Source organism: Lagenorhynchus albirostris, chromosome 11, assembly GCF_949774975.1.
Source record: "Lagenorhynchus albirostris chromosome 11, mLagAlb1.1, whole genome shotgun sequence".
In the NCBI taxonomy this organism is placed as follows: Eukaryota; Metazoa; Chordata; class Mammalia; order Artiodactyla; family Delphinidae; genus Lagenorhynchus; species Lagenorhynchus albirostris.
Window position 1 is genome coordinate 58,270,228 of NC_083105.1, and position 19,925 is coordinate 58,290,152.

The 19,925-nt window shown below is 51.3% G+C and overlaps 2 protein-coding genes across 2 annotated transcripts; one reads left to right on the forward strand and one right to left on the reverse strand.

The window, feature by feature from the left end:
- Positions 1-528: 528 nt before the first annotated feature.
- On the forward strand, positions 529-5,392 carry ZBTB39 (zinc finger and BTB domain containing 39). The gene is made up of 2 exons (XM_060165822.1): positions 529-645; positions 2,173-5,392. The coding sequence occupies exon 2, from the start codon at positions 2,217-2,219 to the stop codon at positions 4,350-4,352; it is 2,136 nt and encodes a 711-aa protein (XP_060021805.1). The 5' UTR covers positions 529-645; positions 2,173-2,216; the 3' UTR covers positions 4,353-5,392.
- A 5,278-nt stretch (positions 5,393-10,670) lies between these two features.
- On the reverse strand, positions 10,671-12,532 carry GPR182 (G protein-coupled receptor 182). The gene is made up of 2 exons (XM_060165201.1): positions 12,426-12,532; positions 10,671-11,900 (listed from the first exon to the last, which is right to left on the reverse strand). Exon 2 carries the CDS (start codon positions 11,882-11,884, stop codon positions 10,706-10,708), a length of 1,179 nt encoding a protein of 392 aa, XP_060021184.1. The 5' UTR covers positions 11,885-11,900; positions 12,426-12,532; the 3' UTR covers positions 10,671-10,705.
- Positions 12,533-19,925: the final 7,393 nt, after the last annotated feature.

Genomic DNA, 19,925 nt, shown 5'->3' on the forward strand with positions numbered 1-19,925 from the left:
CAACTTCGTGTAAAACTACAACAGCAGACGTTCTGAGAGTAAACTTCTGGGAATATGAGATGTGGAACAGGGAAGCCGATTTAAGCTTAGAGCTGGGATAGGGTTTTTCACTTCTCCAGGTACCAGCGCGAGGAGGGAGTGGTCCTGCATCCGGAGGATCAGTGCTTCAGAAAAGCCAGGCCTGGGTTGGGGATGGGGGTGTTGGAAACGTCCTCACCGTTGCCCGCGGGGCCCGGCGGCGGCGGTCCCTGGGCCGCGCGGGGGTTGGAGGTGGGGCCGAGGGTCCCGGGTAGCGCGAGGGCCGGGCGGGGAAGCGGAGAGGGCGCGAGGGGTGAGGGCGGTCGGAGGCTCGGCGGCTTTGGCCCGCTGGCCTCGCGCCCGGCCCCGCCTTGAGGGGGCGCTGCCTCCTCCTGGGCGGCTGGGGGCGCTGCGGCCGAGCGGCGGGGGGCGCTGCCTCCTCCGGGACGGCGGGGGGCGCTGCGGGCCGGGCGGTGGGGGCGGCCCGGGCCGGTGCGGCGAGCGGCGCGGCGGATGGAGAGTCTGGCCGCGGCCGGCGGCGCCGCCTCCTTGTCGGGCCGGGCACGGCGGGCCGGGGCCTTTGTGTGAGGCGGCGGCGGCGATGGTGCTCGAGCCCCGCGGAGCCGGGTAAGCGCGGCCCGGCCGAGGGCTGCCCCGGCCGAGGCCCGACCCCCATCCCGGCCTTTCTCTCGCTCTCGCTTGGCTCCCTCCTGCCCGCTCCCCTCGGCCGGACCCATCCTCCCCGGCCGCGCGCCGACCCTGGCCGGCCCCGCCGCCTATCCCCTCGATCCCCATCCGACCCCGCTCCCCGCCGCCACCCCCGTCCCCGCCCGAGGTCGCCCTGAGGAATTCCCCCGCTGTTTGGGGAGGGACCGAAGTGCTCGATGCCTCCCAGATGGAGTGCCCCAGCCAGATCCAACGCCCTTCCTCTCGGATTCGACCCTCCAGAGGGGAGACGGCGGCGCCGCGGGATTGTTGGGGTGCCTTCTCTGAAGTTCCGAATCCGTCCCCTCCCACTGCCCGCTTGGGCTTCCCGGTGTCCGGACCTACTGACCGCTGATGTGTGGCCACCAGGGCCCGGGAGATGCTTGGCTGGTACCCAGCAATGCTCAGAAGCTTCCTGGGCCCCAGAAAAAGTTGGGAGTTAGTCGAATGTGGGTCTGTGTTGCCCAGGGCAAGTCGTGAGGCCGAGAGAGAAGGCAACTAGTTTGTCTTCTTTCTGGCGGGCAGGACTCAAAAAGGGGAAAAAGTGGTACTGAGCAAGCCTTTAGGAGTTACCTATGTAATTAGATGCCTTCTTATGGCATCAGGTATATATCTCTTACTTCTGGTCAACATAAGCATAAATCCTGAAAAGGGTGGGAAGAAAAATTGAAGCATATTTAGGTAATATTAAATGCCACAGTGGTGTTCTGCTTTGCTTTACTTCTCTGGTGTCTGAGTGTTTTAACTTCATCCACAGCATACAGAGAATGTGATAGAGCAGTATCTGAAAGGCTCTGGGCTATGGAGAGACAAGAGGGGAGGCAGGTAGCATAGGTAGGGAGAGATGGGAACTCAAGAATAAGCAAGAGATTTTTTTACGGCCTGAACGATCACAGCAATGATAGGAAACTAAAGGGTAGAGCATCCTTATCTTGTCCCCAACAGCTAATGGAGCTTGATAATTGTGTTCAAGTACGTATATGGCATTTAGCATCATAAGCGAAGAGAATATACTCAGTGAGATAGGAAAGCCTGGATTCAGGAAGAAATTAGGCATTTAATATGAGAAAAATTAGAACCAGTTGCTCTGGTAATGAAGTATAAGATTGTGTCGAGAGGATGCTTCTGGCTTGGCTTTAAGGCACTAGCTTCTGTCCACCCAGGCCTACAGCTTCTCTTACTCTTAAAGACCAACCCATCAGATTTTTTTCAATAGTTTTGGATTTTGTTGTGACAACTCTTGTCTTTGGGAGTATGCAGGGAGAGAGGTCACTGCCCTGTCACTTTTGCTGTCCTTGCCCCGAGCAGAATGGAGCAGGTGTCTGTCCATTCACTCTTGCTCTCCGCCCAGGGCTTGGAAACGTGCAGACTGGTGGCATTTCGTCCTGCAGAACTCCTCACCGGCAGGGGTGTGTTTGGCCATCCACCTTTTCCTTTTGCTGTCCACAGATTAACCGTGCTGATAGGGAGGCAACGTCATAGGAGCTGCTAAGATGGGCATGAGGATCAAACTGCAAAGCACCAACCACCCCAACAACCTGCTGAAGGAACTCAACAAGTGCCGGCTCTCCGAGACCATGTGTGATGTCACCATCGTAGTGGGGAGCCGCTCCTTCCCAGCCCACAAAGCCGTGCTGGCCTGCGCAGCTGGCTACTTCCAGAACCTCTTCCTGAACACTGGGCTTGATGCTGCCAGGACCTATGTGGTAGACTTCATCACCCCCGCCAACTTTGAGAAGATTCTGAGCTTTGTCTACACGTCAGAGCTCTTCACGGACCTGATCAACGTTGGGGTCATTTACGAGGTAGCTGAGCGACTGGGTATGGAGGATCTTCTCCAGGCCTGTCACTCCACCTTTCCTGACCTGGAGAGCACTGCTGTGGCCAAGCCCCTGACCAGCACCAGTGAGAGCCACTCCAGTACCCTGAGTTGTAGCTCAGCAGAACCAGCCCATCCCCTTGGAGAACTCAGGGGTGGGGGGGAGCACTTTGGTCCTGATCGAAACTATGCGTTGCCTAGTGATGCTGGAGGAAACTATAAAGAGGAAGAGAGAAACGTTACCAGTGACACTAACCATAGCCTGCCTCTGCCGCAGCAGCCACTGCCGCCAAAGACAGAAGACCATGATGCCCCTGCTCCGTTCACGTCCGTTCCCAGTGTGGTGACCCAGCCAGTCCTAGGCGCTGTCGGCATGGGCGTCCAAACCAGCACAAGGTCCTGCCAGCCATACAAAGTCCAGAGCAATGGAGACTTCAGTAAAAACAGTTTCTTCACCCCTGACAATGCCATAGACATCACCACTGGGACCAACTCCTGTCTGAGCAATAGCGACCACTCCAAAGACCCGAGCTTTGGGCAGATGGATGAGCTCCAGCTGGAGGACCTGGGGGATGAAGACTTGCAGTTTGAAGACCCCACCGAGGAGATAGGCACAGCCGAGGAGGTGATTGAGTTGAGTGATGACAGTGAGGACGAGCTGACTTTTGGAGAGAGTGACAGCCGAGAGAATAAGGCCATGCCCTGCCAGGTATGCAAGAAAGTTCTAGAGCCCAACATTCAACTGATCCGACAGCATGCTCGGGACCATGTGGACCTGCTGACCGGCAACTGCAAGGTCTGTGAGACCCACTTCCAGGACCGAAACTCCCGGGTGACCCATGTTCTGTCCCACATTGGTATTTTCCTCTTCTCCTGCGACATGTGTGAAACTAAGTTCTTTACCCAGTGGCAGCTGACCCTCCACCGACGGGATGGAATATTTGAGAACAACATCATCGTCCACCCCAACGACCCCCTGCCTGGGAAGCTGGGTCTCTTTTCAGGGGCAGCCTCCGCAGAGCTGCAGTGTGCTGCCTGCGGGAAGGCATTGGCCAAAGATTTCCACGTGGTCCGGGGCCACATCCTTGACCATCTGAACCTGAAAGGCCAGGCCTGCAGCGTCTGTGACCAGCGCCACCTTAACCTCTGCAGCCTCATGTGGCACACACTCTCCCATCTCGGTATCTCAGTCTTCTCCTGCTCTGTCTGTGCGAACAGCTTTGTGGACTGGCCTCTCCTGGAGAAGCACATGGCTGTGCACCAAAGCCTGGAAGACGCCCTCTTCCACTGTCACTTGTGCAGCCAGAGCTTCAAGTCGGAGGCTGCCTATCGCTACCACGTCAGCCAGCACAAATGCAACAGTGGCCTTGACGCACGGCCTGGTTTGGGGCTACAGCACCCAGCTCTCCAGAAGCGGAAGCTGCCGGCTGAGGAGTTCCTGAATGAGGAGCTGGTGCTGCAGGGCCAACCTGGGAATAGCAAGTATAGCTGCAAGGTGTGTGGCAAAAGGTTTGCCCACACGAGTGAGTTCAACTACCACCGGCGGATCCACACGGGCGAGAAGCCGTACCAGTGTAAGGTGTGCCACAAGTTCTTCCGAGGCCGCTCGACCATCAAATGCCACCTGAAGACGCACTCGGGGGCCCTCATGTATCGCTGCACGGTCTGTGGCCACTACAGCTCCACCCTTAACCTCATGAGCAAGCACGTCGGCGTGCACAAAGGCAGCCTCCCGCCTGACTTCACCATTGAGCAGACCTTCATGTACATTATCCATTCCAAAGAGGCCGAAAAGAACCTGGACAGCTGACTGGGTCCCAGCAGAGCCAGGGGGAGCTCCCAGGCAGCAGCCAGGACGTTGGTTTTCTAATGGCTGTTGGTCCCTCCCCAGTTGAAGTTACAGTTTTGCCTTGCTAGGAGTTCTGTTCTGTCCTGTGTTGAAAGAAGAAGAAAGAAGAAATAGCACATGAACACTGTTACTGTTTTTGAGAACAACGGCCCTATATCATGTTTACCTCCTTACCTGTTCTTGCCCATGGAGGGCTGTGTTTTTGATTCTTTTGAGGCTGGTTTTGGGATCTTGTCAGGCAGTTGGTGTCAACTAGATCCCCTTCCCCAGCCGCTCGAGTTTTAGTTTACTGATAGGTTTTATGCTGCTAAGAATCCAACCAACAGCCTCACTGAACAGAGGAGGTGGAGAGAGGTTTTCACCGTGGGTATTACTGCCAGACCTCCAACCGGGACAACCAGCTATGAGAGAGATTTTGGGAATGTGGTCATTCAGAAAAGACTGGTCAGCAGGGCAGCTCACCTCAGGTGCCAGTCCCAGCCCTCAGCAGGGGAAAGGGGTCAGGGATGGAGGGTCCTGCTTGTTCCATGGCTCGAATCTGCTGATTGGACAGTAAAATCTCTTGGCAGCTAGATCCAAACTGGGGACAAAGCGTTCTGTTTAGGTCAGAAGGCTTTGGGATGAATCCTTGCCAGCCAGAAGAGGTGTCCTGCAGTGCCGCCGGAAGTGGCAGCCTGGATGGACAGGAAGGGAGGTTTTCTCTTTTCTCCTCAATTCCAAAGAAACACAATTTTATGGAGTGATGGCCCGGGACGTCAGGCCTTCCCTGTGGGCAGAAAGGACAGGGAGCCGCTTTGATGTAATCCTCTGTCATCTGGCCACGTCCATCGACCTTGAGTTTCCTGGTGGAGAGGTGGGGATGTCTCTGAAGCAGCAGCCTTGCCTTAATTTACATCCAGTCTCCCACCTAGAAGTGTGTTTGGCCTGTAGCGTAGATGAGAAGACCCCGTGAGGTGGAGTGGTGGACTGTGAGCCCTTCAGGATTAAAGGGACCCGAGTAACTGGTGGTTTGTAGCGGGATGTGTGTCTGTCTGTCCCAGTCAGGTAACCTGTTGTTAATACTTTGTGCTAACTGGGCCAGAGCTTTGGCAGCTCCCGTTTGACCTGCTGGAATTTATCCTGATCTGTCATTGTGTCGCCACCAGGGGGCGCTATTGACCAGCAGCTGGTTCAGGCCCTCCCTAGGTGACTCGGGAATGGGTCTGCCCAGTCCTGGGGTGCTGGTTGGCTCCGTTCTTAGTTGCCTTTTTGAGGGGTCTTACCCAAAGAAGGCTTGAGGGAGAGGGCCCTCGGATCTCGCATCTCACAAGGTGGCACCTCAGTAACCCATACTACCTCACCTGCTCAGGCGAGCTCTGGGGGTCCCTGGCCTCGGCCCTGATACAGCCCCTCGTGGGACTCAGCAGCACCCCAGGCTGTTTTACAAGCAAGTGGTTTTAATTAACTCACAAGGCCTTTTTGGACATTAATATTTATTTATTTTTGTTTTTGTATACATATTACCCAGCATCTCTTGGATAAGAGACTTCAGGAAAATGAGCTTCTCCCCAGCAAGTAGCCATATTCCAGGGGACAATCCTGGCCAGATATTTGGGAAACAGGGGCTAAAACTAGGGGAGAACAGGTCAAGCCTTTAAACAAGCAAATTCTTTTCTTTCTCTCCAGATAGTCTCTTGCAGAATAGACCCAGGGAACCATTTAGGTAATGGATGTACATTCTAGAAAGTTGAGGCTTGTTAAATCCCTAGGCCTTCCATCCCCTTTCCGTCCTCTGATTGAGTAGGTTGGGCACTGGGTTGAGGGGATCAAGTCACATGAAGGACCTTTTTGCATATTTTCTCATCCTTCCTAAAGTTGGGAAGCTATAATAAGACATACAAATAAACCAAAGCTCTGTCCCTGTTGGACCTGCTGCCTCTCTCCCCAGCCCTAAACTGATAAAGCCTCCGAGTTTGTGTGCATGGCTCTCTGGTGGGGTGACCATTACATGAAGGGACTTGTCAAGTGGCCACCTTTCACCATCTGAATCCAACTACTTAAATGTTCCCCTGGGACATTCTTGTCAGAAAGCAGTGCTGACACTTCTTCCCTGACTGACTGCTCCCTTTCTTCCCACGCTGACCATTAGGCGATTAAGAAGGAAGGTGTGTAAAAGACTACAGTCACCTATCTGCTAAGCTTTTCAAGCCTGAGCGGTTTCTCGCAGATTGTTGGTGAGGACTGAGTTTTGAAGGGCCGGATCTGAGAGTGGGGATGCTCACTGGGACCCAGCCAGGTAGCTGAGAATGGATCAGTATGCTGGAGAAACCCTCTTCCATAACAGAGGATATCATGGGTGCTGGGTAGTCTGTATGCTTAACCTGAAACTGTGAAGTTTTCCCTTTTCACCAGTAAACCAAAAAGCAAGTCCCTGAAACTTTGCCCCTGAAACACTAAACAAGAAACTGCACCCCCTGATCCTCCTGAGGCAAAGTGGTCAGCCAGGGTGGCCCGGCTGGTTGCAGTCAGACATGTAGCAGGTCAGTAGCTCATGAGGCTCATTGACCAAACCCTGTTCCCCTGCGTGTCCCCCGTGTTCGCACCTCAACCCTTCCTCTGTTTGGAGTCATGTTTGCTGCCTCTGCCACCAGCTCACCCTTTTCTGCACTGTTTTACTTGAAACACTATATTGTGGCAAAGGGTGCTCTAGGATATCTGGTGGAAGGTATTAATTGTATTTTGAATTTAAAATTTTTTCAACTGTTCTTTGGATTTTGTTGCCCTCTCTGCCCTGGAGCCCAGTTTAGCACTGTCTCCTGCTGTATTGTTCCAAAGTTCTGTTTGATCCTTGAATGTCTCCTCTTCTCCCTTTTCTCCCTTTTTCTTGTTCTGTACTCAGGACCAGCTACATAATTTACAGAGCCCTTTGTTTAAAAATTATTAAGAATTTCAAGATGGCGACTAGAGCATTAAAGCAAACACGAGGCCATTCCCAACTCTTTTCGTAAGGGAAAACGGTGATACTCTAATGGCACACTGTAAACAGCTGCTGTGGCCAGAGGAAGGGATCAGTATCCTGGTGCTCCTCTGGCCCATCCACGGCTCACTGATGCCACAGCACCTGCTGGGAAGCTCTGCTGTACCCTGGTATTTGGTCCTAAATTTGAAGACTCCGTGGAGTCACTCTAGTTCATGGCTAGTTGGGAAGAAAGGAGGTGGGGGTGGGGGGTCAGGAAATGGATAAAAATTCTTTCTGACTTTCTTCTGCTCTGTCAGTACCCTTTTGTCTCTAGGATAACCTTTGAGCTTAAATACCTTCTCCCCAGTCAGGTTTTGCTGCTGGTGGATTTTCTTCCTCTTCTGGCCACCTGCTGTGCCCTAGTCCCCAGACTACTCAACTTAGGAAGTGAATTTAAATTCCTTCATAGATGGGCATGATTTTGGTGGCATGGAAGTGGGCTGTGTGGAGAAATCTGCCCATGTGGGAGTCCCCACGTGTCCTTTTCCCTAAATCCTGCGCTGAATGAATCAGGAAGCAGGGCACACAGCGTTGATTTCAACGTGATAACTCATGGTAAACTTAACATCAGAATGAAAAGGAAACTTTTACCTTGGATGTTTCTTTAACACCCTTCCCCTGTCCAGTCCACCCTCCCCTCCCACCTCTACTAGCTAAATCTCTTTTGAAACCAAGAAAAATTGTTGACGTCTTAACTCCTTCCATTAAATTAATAAGTACTGACCTCCTAATATTTAAGTGTTTACTATCTATTGCTGTAAAGTTTTGTATATTTTGTAAACTTTTTCCCCCAAATAGTAGATGTCTAAAATCGTTGTACATCTGATTCTTTTATATTCCATTGTTCGGCACAAAGTGTGGTTTTTATTTAGAATAAAAAAAGGAAATTTGAAATGGGAATCCTTTTCTCATTTACTGTGATCATGCCCATCGCTCAGGGTTCAGAGGATCTGGGCCGCCACGCTTTCAGTAGCAGGATTCTGCTCAGCAGGTGCCAGCACTCTTCCAGGTGCACGTTTTCCTTTCCTGTAGCTGGAATTCCCCAGACTTGATCTGTCTTTAGTGGAAAATTAACTCAATGGCCCAACCTTTCCAGAGGGACCATCTCTGGGGGAATCTTCTGTTGGCCCAGAGAGAGCAGTGGGACTCTGCTAATGTCTGGGTGGATCAGAGATTTGGCCGCAGATTGTCTTGCCAGCGCCATTTAATTCACCACGACGTGATATGTCAGAGTGGAGAGAGGCAGATTCAGAGAAGGGGGTGGAGGTTCGGCATGATTTCATGAGGTTGGTAACAGATGTCCCCCCACAGAGAAGAGACAGGCCTCTCTAGAAGTCAGGGTGCAATGTGGTCCATTTGGTCTCAGAGCACACTGCTTGGACCCAGGCCCCCATCAGTGCACTGCAAACGCAGAGCAGAGGGCCTTGCCGCTGTCGGCACACGCGTTCTCCTCTCAGGCCCTAAGGAAGTATTTGTGCCGCCAGGGTGGTCACTGGTTGCCAAAATGGAGTCCACGAGAAGAGAAGATGTTGGGAAAGTGGCCTCAGGTAATCTGGGGTGTGACAGAGATGTAAAACTGGGTTTCCTTGAGACAACTTCCAGACCCTGAGGCAGAGGGGCCAGTGATAAGGGCATTGGGTCTGGGCTGGGTTTTTATGTGGGCACAAGTGAGGAAAGTCTGTCTAATACATTCTGTGCCTTGTTAGGTCAGCCCTTACTGCAGCGCCAAGTCACAGCCCAAACTCCCCTGGCTGAGAAAGGCTTCAGGTCTGTGCCACCAAGCAGCTGTTTGAAGCGTTAAGACTCTTAAAAAAAAAGAAAAGGCCCTTTTTCAGGTTTGGGCCCAATGAGCAGGGGGAGTTAGACACAGATTTCCCTCTGTGCTCCTGACAAACGGGTTCATACACCGCTGGAGCACATGTTTAATGCATCTGGTGAATACAGTCTCAGATTTCTAAGTGCAGAGGAGATGGTGCTCTAGGTCAGCGAGTGGTTATTCCAAGTTAAACATTCCTGACATACTGAGCACTTGAGCAGGACAGAAGGTCTCAGTGAGTGTGTCCACAAACCTCTCGTTCTCCACAGGCAGGACGGAGAGGCGGAGGGCTCGGCACTGGTGGGCTGGGACCTGCTCTTAGGCTCTACTTCAGTCAGAGTGCTTCATGGACGTGGTCCTAGTTTCCCAAACTGATAAATGAGCCCTTTCCAGAAGACCTCCTTGTTAACAAGAGGACTTCTTTTCCTGTCTATAGGACAAGTGTTAATAGAAGTTGCTGGACAGGAAAATTATGAGACGACTTGGCCAGGAAGAAAGAAGTCTGAGGGTGAGACCTGACTTAGGAGAACACCAGAACTCTGCCCTGTGACAGAATTGGAAGATTTCCACTTCCCCACCCCGTGCAGGGGCAAAGGCTGAGGGACAGAGCACGTGTCAGTGCCTCCTGCTGCCTGTCCCGAAGTCTGCTCCCAGAGTGGATGTCTTGATATTTTCCTATGATCTGGAGAGAAAGGGAGGGACTGAGGGTAGAAGTCTGGAAGCCTGCTAGACCCAGAGCTGGGGGAAGATGGGCTACGAGGAGCGTGGACTCTGGGACAGCACCTCTGCTTTGGGGGGAGGGGATCAGGATGGACGAAGGGGAGAGTATCAGCAAGGAAATGGAGCCCTTTCCTGCATGGTGGGGGTGGAGAATCCTCGAGCCGGCCCAGCTGCAGGGTGCCTGTCTGAGACCTCAGCTTCACCCCGCCCCAGCTGTCCCCACCGCCCACCCCCTCCATTTATCATCACACTGAGGATGCACTGCTAGAAAACAGCCTCCTGAGGCCTCCTGGCTCCTTGGCCTCTGGCCTCTTGTCCCTGTAGCCTACATGTGTGCTAGGAGATCAACAAGCACAAACACAAAAGGAAAGTTGTGTGGGGTTCCTGTGGAGCTCACTCTTTCCGGCCAGCGAGGTTTCTGAAACGGGTGCGTCTGGTTTCCGCTGAGCATCTCTTTAGCTGCAGCTCCCTTCCCAGTCCCAGCTTGCAGTGCAGACTTTTTCAGAGATCCAGAGTCATGTCTGTCTCTATTCTTTATTTCTCCTTTTCCCCTGCGTGTCTCCCTTCGGCACAGGGACCGTGTCGAATGGTACAACGCCAAGGACCCGTTCCCTCTCCCTCCCTGCCTCCCACCCCATCCCCCGACTTCAATATTTTAAGACATACTCAAAATTCGGCCATGAGGGCTCTGACACTCTCCCCCCGCCCCCACCCCACCCCCGATCTCTCACCTACACTTCCAGCTTTCTACTTGGCTGGTAGAGGAGACTGGAATCTTCCTCAGCTGGCTATAAGAGCCCGAGGAGCAGAAGTGGGTGGGGTGTCTGCTGCCTGGAAGTTCAGGCTTGGGTGGTGGTGGGGGCTGGCTGCAGGGGGCTGGCTGCCCTCCTTGGTGATGACGATGGAATGCTGGGTGGAGGAGGAGGAGGAGGAGGAAGCATGTCTGCCCTCCCTGGCCTGGACCTTGGGAAGGTAATGGACCACAGCATTGAGCAGCCGGCCCCGGAAGCTCGGGCTGAGAAAGTTGTACAGGATGGGGTTGACGACGCAGTGGAGCATGGAGAAGCAGTCGATGATGTCGTAGAAGAAGTAGAGCAGGTGGGCCAGATAGCAGTGGAGGGAGATGTGGGTCCCGTGCAGTGTGATCAGCAGCAGGGTCACATGGTAGGGCAGCCAGCAGGTGACAAAGACGGCAATGTAGGCACACACCAGCAGGCAGTGGCGCCGGCCCTCAGGCTGTCCTGCCCGCCGAAGCCGGCAGGCCGTCAGCACGTTGAAGACCGCAATGAGAGGGAAGGGCAGCAGGAAGCCCAGGACGGTGGTGGACAGGGCCACCGCCAGGGCCCATGTGCTGTACGTTTCAAAGGGCGCCATGAAGAGGCACATGGGCTCAAAGCTCTCCACCAGCCGGATGTGGACCACCTCGGGCAGCGGGATGAGGGCCGAGAGGACCCAGACCCCGGCGCACACGGCCCGCCGCCCTCGATGCTGGTGGCGCTGCCAGGAGGGAGAGGCGTTGGTGAGGGTGACGTAGCGGTCGATGCTGAGGCACACCAGGAAGAAGATGCTGCTGTACATGTTGGCAAAGTAGAAGTAGTGAGTGAAGCGGCAGGAGAAGCTGCCCCAGAGCCAGGTGTAGTCCAGCGTGACCTCCAGCATCCACACGGGCAGGGACAGGACGATGCCCAGGTCGGCGATGGCCATGTTGAGGACGTAGAGGCGCAGCAGCCCTGCACGGGCCGCCCCGCGCCAGTTGACGCAGATCACCAGCAGGTTCTCCACCAGCCCGACCACGAAGACAGCCAGGTAGAGCACGAAGAGGGCCACTCGCTTGGTGCTCTCGCTGAGCTCCATGTGGCACTCGGGCAGGGTGTGGTTGAAGAAGTGGAGCAGTTCCGTCCAGTTGTGGATCTCTCCCGCCTCGCTGGCGGGCGCCACGCTGGGCCCCGGGGCCGACATGAGGACCAGCAAGTGCCTAGTGGGGAGAAGGGAGGGTTGGAAGAGAGGGGAGGCCTCGAAAGCAGCCTGGTGTTCCCAAGGTCGCAGGCCACGGGGGCCGGAGGCTTTGGGGAAAGATCCTGCGTCTGAAGAGGCAAGAAAGGGAAGTGTAACATTCAAACCGTGAATAAATAGCACACGGCTCACTGCCGGCTTTAACCCACGAACACAAATATTTTGTTAAGGGGTCTCAGTGGTGGGAGAGACCAGAGGCCAAACGCCTTCTCCCCGGCCCGGCCAGTCCCGCCCTCCTCCAGCCCAGGTGGGCTCAACCTCCACTTCTCTCCTGGCGCTTCACCCTTTGGCCCTTTCACACAGGCCTTCCTTAGGGGCTCTTGCTCTGTCTTGCTATTTGGGCCTTGTGTATGGGACACACATACACAAACACAGGCACAGACACACACACTTCCAGTTCATCCCCGGGAACATCTGTGGATCGTGCAGGGAAGCCAATCGTCTCCAAACTCCACTGCCTTCTTCCCTGAGAGAGGGCAACACTCACCTGAGTTTCCCTGTTGGGAGCACCTCCGGTCCTGGAGGGCCGGCAGGTCTGGACTGCTGTGGAGCTGCGGGGAGGCTGGAGGGACCGTGGCCGTGGGGCTGGCTTTGCTGCGGGCTTCAGGGCCGCCCTTCTCATCCGGGAAGCAGTATCACTGGCTGAGGCTCTGTGGGAGAGGGTCGGGGTTTTTCCTGCCTTCCCCCAATCCAGTTAGAGGGGAAGTCACAGCAAAACATCCAGTGTAGCGGTGACAGGGAGGAGTCAGGCTGCAAGCGTTAAATTCCAGACTCCTGTGGCTGTGTGAATTTACCTCTTTAAGCCTCAGTTCTCTCCTCTGCAAAATGGGACAGCAATAGTATCTACTAATACGGGTGTCTGTGAGAATTAAATGAGCCATCAAAGTGACGTGCTAATGCTTTACGTATGTATGTGTTTTCCACCCTATAAATGGGATTGGCATCCCACCCTCCCCTGTCTGTCTTGATACCTACTGAAGCAGAACTGGATGGGAGTGGGAGGGCTAAAATAAATCTGAAAATTATTCAGACGTAATCACTCTGGCTCTTTTGCTGAATGGCCACCCCTGCCATTCCCCCAGCTTTCACTTTGTGATCTGAGGTGAGAATCTGGAGAGAGAGGTAGACTGAACGTGGGTGGGGAAGGGGCCGTGTTGAGCTTCGGGGAGACTCCTGGATGGGGAGGGGAAGGAGAACAGCATTCTCCCCCCTACAGCTCATACTGCTCTGGCCAAGTGTGGAGGAGAGAGAGAGGGAGAGAGAGAGAAGACAGACACCAGGCTTCTCTCTCCCTCCAAGCCAAGGGGAAGGCTTGGAGCCCCTGGATTTGTGTTGTTGGTGAGCATCGTGTCAGCAGAGCATCCTGCTTCTCAGAGCTCTTTCACCTCAGTTAGTCATTTGATCCCTGAGGTACCTCTGCGGGGAGGGAGGATGGGCTTCCTTATCCAGAGACGTTGCCTGTCTCACACAAGCCACACAGCAGCAGCAAAAAGAGAGCAGAACTGCCTGGAGCTGGGCCCATGTTTTGTAGGCTGTAGGGCCAGGGGTGTGCTGGCTGGAGGGGATTAAATTTAATCGAGGTGAGATCCCTATGACAATATTAACTATTTTAGAGTTTACAATTCAATGGCATTTAGTATTCACGTTGTTGTGCAACCACCACTTCTATCTAATTCCAAAATATTTTCATCACCCCAAAAGAAAACACCACACCCATTAAGCATGCAGTCTCAGATCCCCTCTCCCCTCAGCCCCTGGCAGCCACCTGGTAACCACCCTTCTGCTTCCTGTCTCTGTGGATTTACCTATTAAGGGTATTTAATATCAGTCAAATCATGCGTGTGACCTTTGTGTCTGTTTTTCTTCACTTAGCATGATGTTAAAAATTTTTTTATTGAAATATAGTTGATTTACAATGTTGTGTTAGTTTCTGGTGTATAGCAAGGTGATTCAGTTTTATATATATATATATTCTTTTCCATCATGGTTTATTATAAGATATTGAATATAGTTCCCTATGCTATACAGTAGGACCTTGTTGTTTATCTATTTTATATACAGTGGTTTGTATCTGCTAATCCCAAACTCCTAATTTATCCCTCCCCCACTGCCTTTCCCCTTTGGTAACCATACATTTGTTTTCTATGTCTGTGAGTCTGTTTCTGTTTTTTAAATAAGTTCATTTGTATCATATTTTAGATTCACATGTGATATCATATGGTATTTATCTTTCTCTGTCTGACTTACTTCACTTAGTATGATAATCTCTAGGTCCATCCATGTTGCTGCAAATGGCATTATTTCTTTCTTTTTTATGGCTGATATATATATATATATATATATATATATATACACACACACACACACACCACATCTTCTTTATCCATTCATCTGTCAATGGACATTTAGGTTGCTTCCATGTCATGAGTATTGCAAATAGTGCTATGAACAGTGGGGTGCATGTATCTTTTCAAATTATTATTTTTGTCTTTTCCAGATATATGCCCAGGAGTGGGATTGGTGGATCATATGGCAACTCTCTTTTTAGTTTTGTAAGGAAACTCCATACTGTTTTCCATAGTGGCTGCACCAATTTACATTCCCACCAACAGTGTATGTAGGAGGGTTCCCTTTTCTCCACATCCTCTCCAGCATTTGTTATTTGTAGACATTTTTTTTAACATCTTTATTAGAGTATAATTGCTTTACAATGGTGTGTTAGTTTCTGCTTTATAACAAAGTGAATCAGTTATTCATATACGTATGTTCCCATATCTCTTCCCTCTTGCGTCTCCCTCCCTCCCACCCTCCCTATCCCACCCCTCACGAAGCACTGAGCTGATCTCCCTGTGCTATGCAGCTGCTTCCCACTAGCTATCTATTTTACGTTTGGTAGTGTATATATGTCCATGCCACTCTCTCACTTTATTTGTAGACTTTTTAATGATGGCCATTCTGACTGGTGTGAGGTGATACTTCATTGTAGTTTTGATTTGCATTTCTCTGATAATTAGCAATGTTGAGCATTTTTCATGTGCCTATTGGCCATCTGTATGTCTTTTTTTTTTTAAGGATTTTTATTTATTTTTAAAAATGTATTTATTTATTTTTGGCTACGTTGGGTCTTCGTTGCTCTGCGCAGGCTTTCTCTAGTTGCGGCGAGTGGGGGCTACTCTTCGTTGCAGTGTGAGGGCTTCTCATTGCGGTGGCTTCTCTTGTTGCAGAGCATGGGCTCTAGGCGCATGGGCTTGGTAGTTGTGGCTCGCAGGCTCTAGAGTACAGCCTCAGTAGTTGTGGCACACAGGCTTAGTTGCTCCGTGGCATGTGGTATCTTCCCGGACCAGGGCTCGAACCTGTGTCCCCTGCCTTGGCAGGCGGATTCTTAACCACTACACTACCAGGGAAGTCCCTGTCTGTCTTCTTTGGAGAAATGTCTCTCTCAGTCTTCTGCCCATTTATTATTATTATTTATTAGCCGTGCCATGCAGCATGTGGGATCTTAGTTCCCCCACCAGGGATCGAACCCATGACCCCTGCATTGGAAACACAGAGTCTTAACCACTGGACCGCCAGCGAAGTCCCCTTCTACCCATTTTTTGATTGGGTTTTTGTTGTTGTTATTGAGTTGTATGAGCTGTTTGTATATTTTGGAAATTAAGCCTTTGTTGGTTGCATCATTTGCAAATATTTTCTCCCATTCTGTAGGTTGTCTTTTCATTTTGTTTATGGTTTCCTTTGCTGTGCAAAAGCTTGTAAGTTTGATTAGGTCCCATTTGTTTATTTTTGCTTTTATTTCTATTGCCTTAAGAGCCTGACCTAAGAAAACATTGCTACAATTTATATCAGAGAATGTTTTGCCTGTGTTCTCTTCTAGGAGTTTTATGGTGTCATATCTTAACATTTGTCTTTAAGCCATTTTGAGTTTGTGTGTGTGTGTGTGTGTGTGTGTGTGTGTGTGTGTGTGTGTACGGTGTGAGGGAGTGTTCTAACTTCATTGATTTACATCACTTAGCATAACATTTTTTAGGTTCATCTGTGTTGTAGCCTGTATCTGTGCTTCACTCCTTTTTGTGGCTGAGTAATATTCCATTGCATGGATATACCACATTTTGTTTATCCATTCAAGGAGGGGATTTTTTAAAAGTCTGCTAATTGACTTTTTAAATTGTAGTAAAATAAACGTAACATCAAATTTACCATTGTGGCTATTTTAAAGTATACAGTTCAGTAGCATTAAGTGCATTCACATTGTTGAGCAACCATCACCACCAACCATCTCCATGGAAGGGAATATTTTTAATTTTCAGTTTTCTTAAGGCCTCCTCTAGAAAAACTGTTTCTCTACTCATGACACTTCTGACACCAAATGTGTAGAGTTTTCTCCCCCAAACCAACCAGTTTTCCAACTCTCCAGACATCAATTGGGTGTTCTGTAATTTAATTCAATTCTGACACCAACCACCTGGAGTTAGTGTCCAACTCCACAGGTTTAAGGGCTCAGTCTCACAAGATTTTCCTTACTTTAGATGCAATCAATGGGTTCCCCTAGGTACCCACACTCCTGTCCAACATGACTGTAAAGACAGGTGTTCCCACAACCCCCCTCCTGGCAATTTTGATAGTTTGCTTCTGCTTATGTTTTCTGTTTTATTATAAAGGATACAAATGAACAACCAGATAAAGAGGTACATAGGGTAAGGTCTGTCCTTGTGGAGTTGGAATGCACCACCCTCCTGGCACTTGGATGCGTTCACCAACCCAGAAGTTCTCTGAACCTCATAGTTTAGGAATTTTTTTTTTTTTTTTTTTGCGGTACGCAGGCCTCTCACTGCTGCGGCCTCTCCTGTTGCGGAGCACAGGCTCCGGACGTGCAGGCCCAGTGGCCACGGCCCACGGGCCCAGCCGCTCCGCAGCATGTGGGATCCTCCCGGACCGGGGCACGAACCCGCGTCCCCTGCATCAGCAGGCGGACCCTCAACCACTGTGCCACCAGGGAAGGCCAGTTTAGGAATTTTAATGGCGGCTTCATCACATAGGCATGATCAATTATTAAGTTAATCTCCAACCCCATTCTTCTTTCCAGAGGACGGTGGGAGTGCAGCTAAAAGTTCTAAGCTTCTAATCAAGACCAGCCCCATCCTGAAGCCTTCCTGGAGCCCACCAAGAGTCATCTCATTAGAACAAAAGACATTCCTATCACCCAGGAATTTCCAAGGGGTTTAGGAATTCTGTGTAAGATGCTCCTATCACTTGCATCACTCAGGAAATTACAAGGGTTTTAGGAGCTCTGTGTGAGGAACTGGGAGCAGAGACCAAATATTTATTATGTCACACTTCCACTCACACATCAGATCACTCCTAGGTCAAGAAATCTGTCATGATGAGCTGTGACGAAGTAAAATGTGTGTGTGTGTGTGTTCTGCCATGCCTTGTGGCCTGTGGGATCTTAGTTGCCCGACCAGGGATCGAACCCAGGCCCCCAGCAGTGAAAGCGCTGAGTCCTAATCACCGGACCACCAAGGAATCCCTAAAATGTGGGTTACCTTGATTTTTCAGACAGTTCTACTCTCTCTGTTTAGGATCTCAGTTTCTATCCTATGGCTATCTCTTTTCAGTAAGGAGCCTTCTGAGAATTCTCACTTCCTTCTCCATGCCTTTGACCCATGCAGATGGAGGCTCTACTGGACCAAGAACCCGCCAGAAAAAACCCTAGTTCTGCCTTCTATTCTCTCCACAGGGACCACACATTCTGACCCATGGTCATTTCCCTTCCTCTCAAGACTGCATTTTACTGGTTCAGTCCTGGGTCTCTGAATCTTCTACCCAGGACCTTCTCCCTCCCACGTGGAGACGTCACCCCCTGCCGCCTTACCTCCACCTGCTCCCAGCCCTCCCCCCGCCCGCCCCCACCTCCCAATGTGTATTTGCAGCAAGAGGAAGTGATGGTGGCTCCTTCTGGCAGAGGCACAGAGGGAAAGCTGCCCCCTCAGGAAGGAATGAGTGATAACTCTGCAGTTTTCATGTGGGTGTTTTTCTTTGGAGGGAGGAGGAAGGCAGCTGGAAAGAGAGACTGGAAGGAAGGGAAAGAGGGAGGGGCAGGATCCCAGGCTCCTTGCCAGCCTGGGCAGGAGGAGGGGGGCAAACAGCTTTGCTCCAAGCAACAGGAGCAGCAGCAGCAAAACAATTCCTGGAAATTTACTCTTTTTCCTTCCTCTCCCTCCCCCCCATTTTTCCCCCCCAAAATATAGACAAGATATTGTAATCACAATCAGAAAGGAAGGAAGGTACCAGGAAGGAGTTATTGGAAGACACAGATAAAGGCAGGCAGCTTCCCAGGGTTGGGAGGGCCAAGAGCTTGTGCCTGGACCCTGGAGGAAGGGGTGGGGTGGGCTGTTCCAGGAATTGCCCCACTTGCCCGGCTCGTGTGGCAAAGGACCCTACTTTGTGTGCGAGGGCAGGTGGACTGTGGACAGGTCAAGGCTGAGGAGTTTGACAACCATTGTCCTTCCTTCCCCAGCCTGAGCTTCCAGAAGCTCACTGAGTGCAGAAGACAAGTCCAGCCTCGGAAGTTGCTCTGCCCTCCTGCCATGGCTTTGCCCCACACCAGGGACGCAGCCTTGTCTACCCAGGAACACCAGACCGGGAGCTCCCCAGGCTCCCCAAAGATGGATGTGGCCCAGTGACCCTATCGGCTCTCCCCTGCTCCCTCACTCATCCCGAAGGCAGTAGAGAGGACACTAGCTTGGGGACCAGACCTGCCTTTGACACCTTGTCCCACCACTTGGTAGCTGTGTGACTTTGGGCAAGTCACTTTATCTTCCTGAGCCTCACTTTCTTTATATGTAAAATGAGGATAATGGTGCCTCCTTGCAGGATTACTGTGTGAGATACATGACATTGTGTATGTAAAGTGCTCGGCATAAACATGCCCCGTGTTCTGCTTCTTGGAGATGAGGAGGGAGAAATCCCTTTTTTGTGGAATTGACCTTGAGATCTTCTCCCTAGTCCCACCGACACTAACCATTTTTTTTTCTCTCTGAACTGGATCAACACCAGCTTCCTCTTTTATTTAGTATCTGACATTGTGTTTCTTACACAGAAGGTCAAGAACCACAAATGCCACTATGAATCACCACAGAAGAGATGGAGTAACAGTGAGAGCTCACAGCTATTACAGTTACATTTGCCAGGCATGACTGCAATGTGCTTTCCAAGTATCACCTCATTTAATCCTGGCAACAACTCAATGAGGTGTGGGTTCTATTGTAGACAAGGAGACTGAGGCACAGAGAGATTCAACAACTCACCTGAGTCTCTCTGCTAGTAGTTCAGTAAACTCTTACTGCAGGGATTCTTGACCTGGAGGCTGGCACCTAATGGCTTTAGGTGGTCTGTGAACTCACCGAAAATTAGGTACAAAATCCTGCCTGTTGTGTTGTCATTTTTATGGGGCTTCGAGCCTTCCTTGGGTGCTCAAAGGGGTCCATGATGGGGCTTCCCTGGTGGCGCAGTGGTTAAGAATCCACCTGCCAATGCAGGGGACACGGGTTCGATCCCTGGCCCGGGAAGATCCCACATGCCACGGAGCAACTAAGCCCGTGCGCCACAACTACTGAGCCTGCGCTCTAGAGCCCATGCGCGGCAACAAGAAAAGCCATGACAATGAGAAGCCTGAGCACCGCAACGAAGAGTAGCCCCCGCTTGCCTCAACTAGAGAAAGCCCATGCGCAGCAACGAAGACCCAACACAGCCAAAAATAAAAACAAATAAATAAATTTATTAAAAAGAAAAGGGGTCCATGATATCCAAAAGGTTAAAAATGACCACCCTAGTAGAAGAGCTTCTCATGGATAGGGGCTAGGATGAGAAAATGGGGTAGGACCAACACTTCCATGAAGCGGACTGAGCCCTGGGAGTTCTGGGATATTTCTTGGTTGGGGGAGAAGCCCCCTTTATGGAGGCTGAGAGATGTGTGGGATGATCTAGG

Excerpts from the sequence above, each read along its gene's own strand:
- GPR182 (XM_060165201.1), bottom strand. The coding sequence starts at position 11,884 with ATGTCGGCCCCGGGGCCCAGCGTGGCGCCCGCCAGCGAGGCGGGAGAG.
- ZBTB39 (XM_060165822.1), top strand. The coding sequence starts at position 2,217 with ATGGGCATGAGGATCAAACTGCAAAGCACCAACCACCCCAACAACCTG.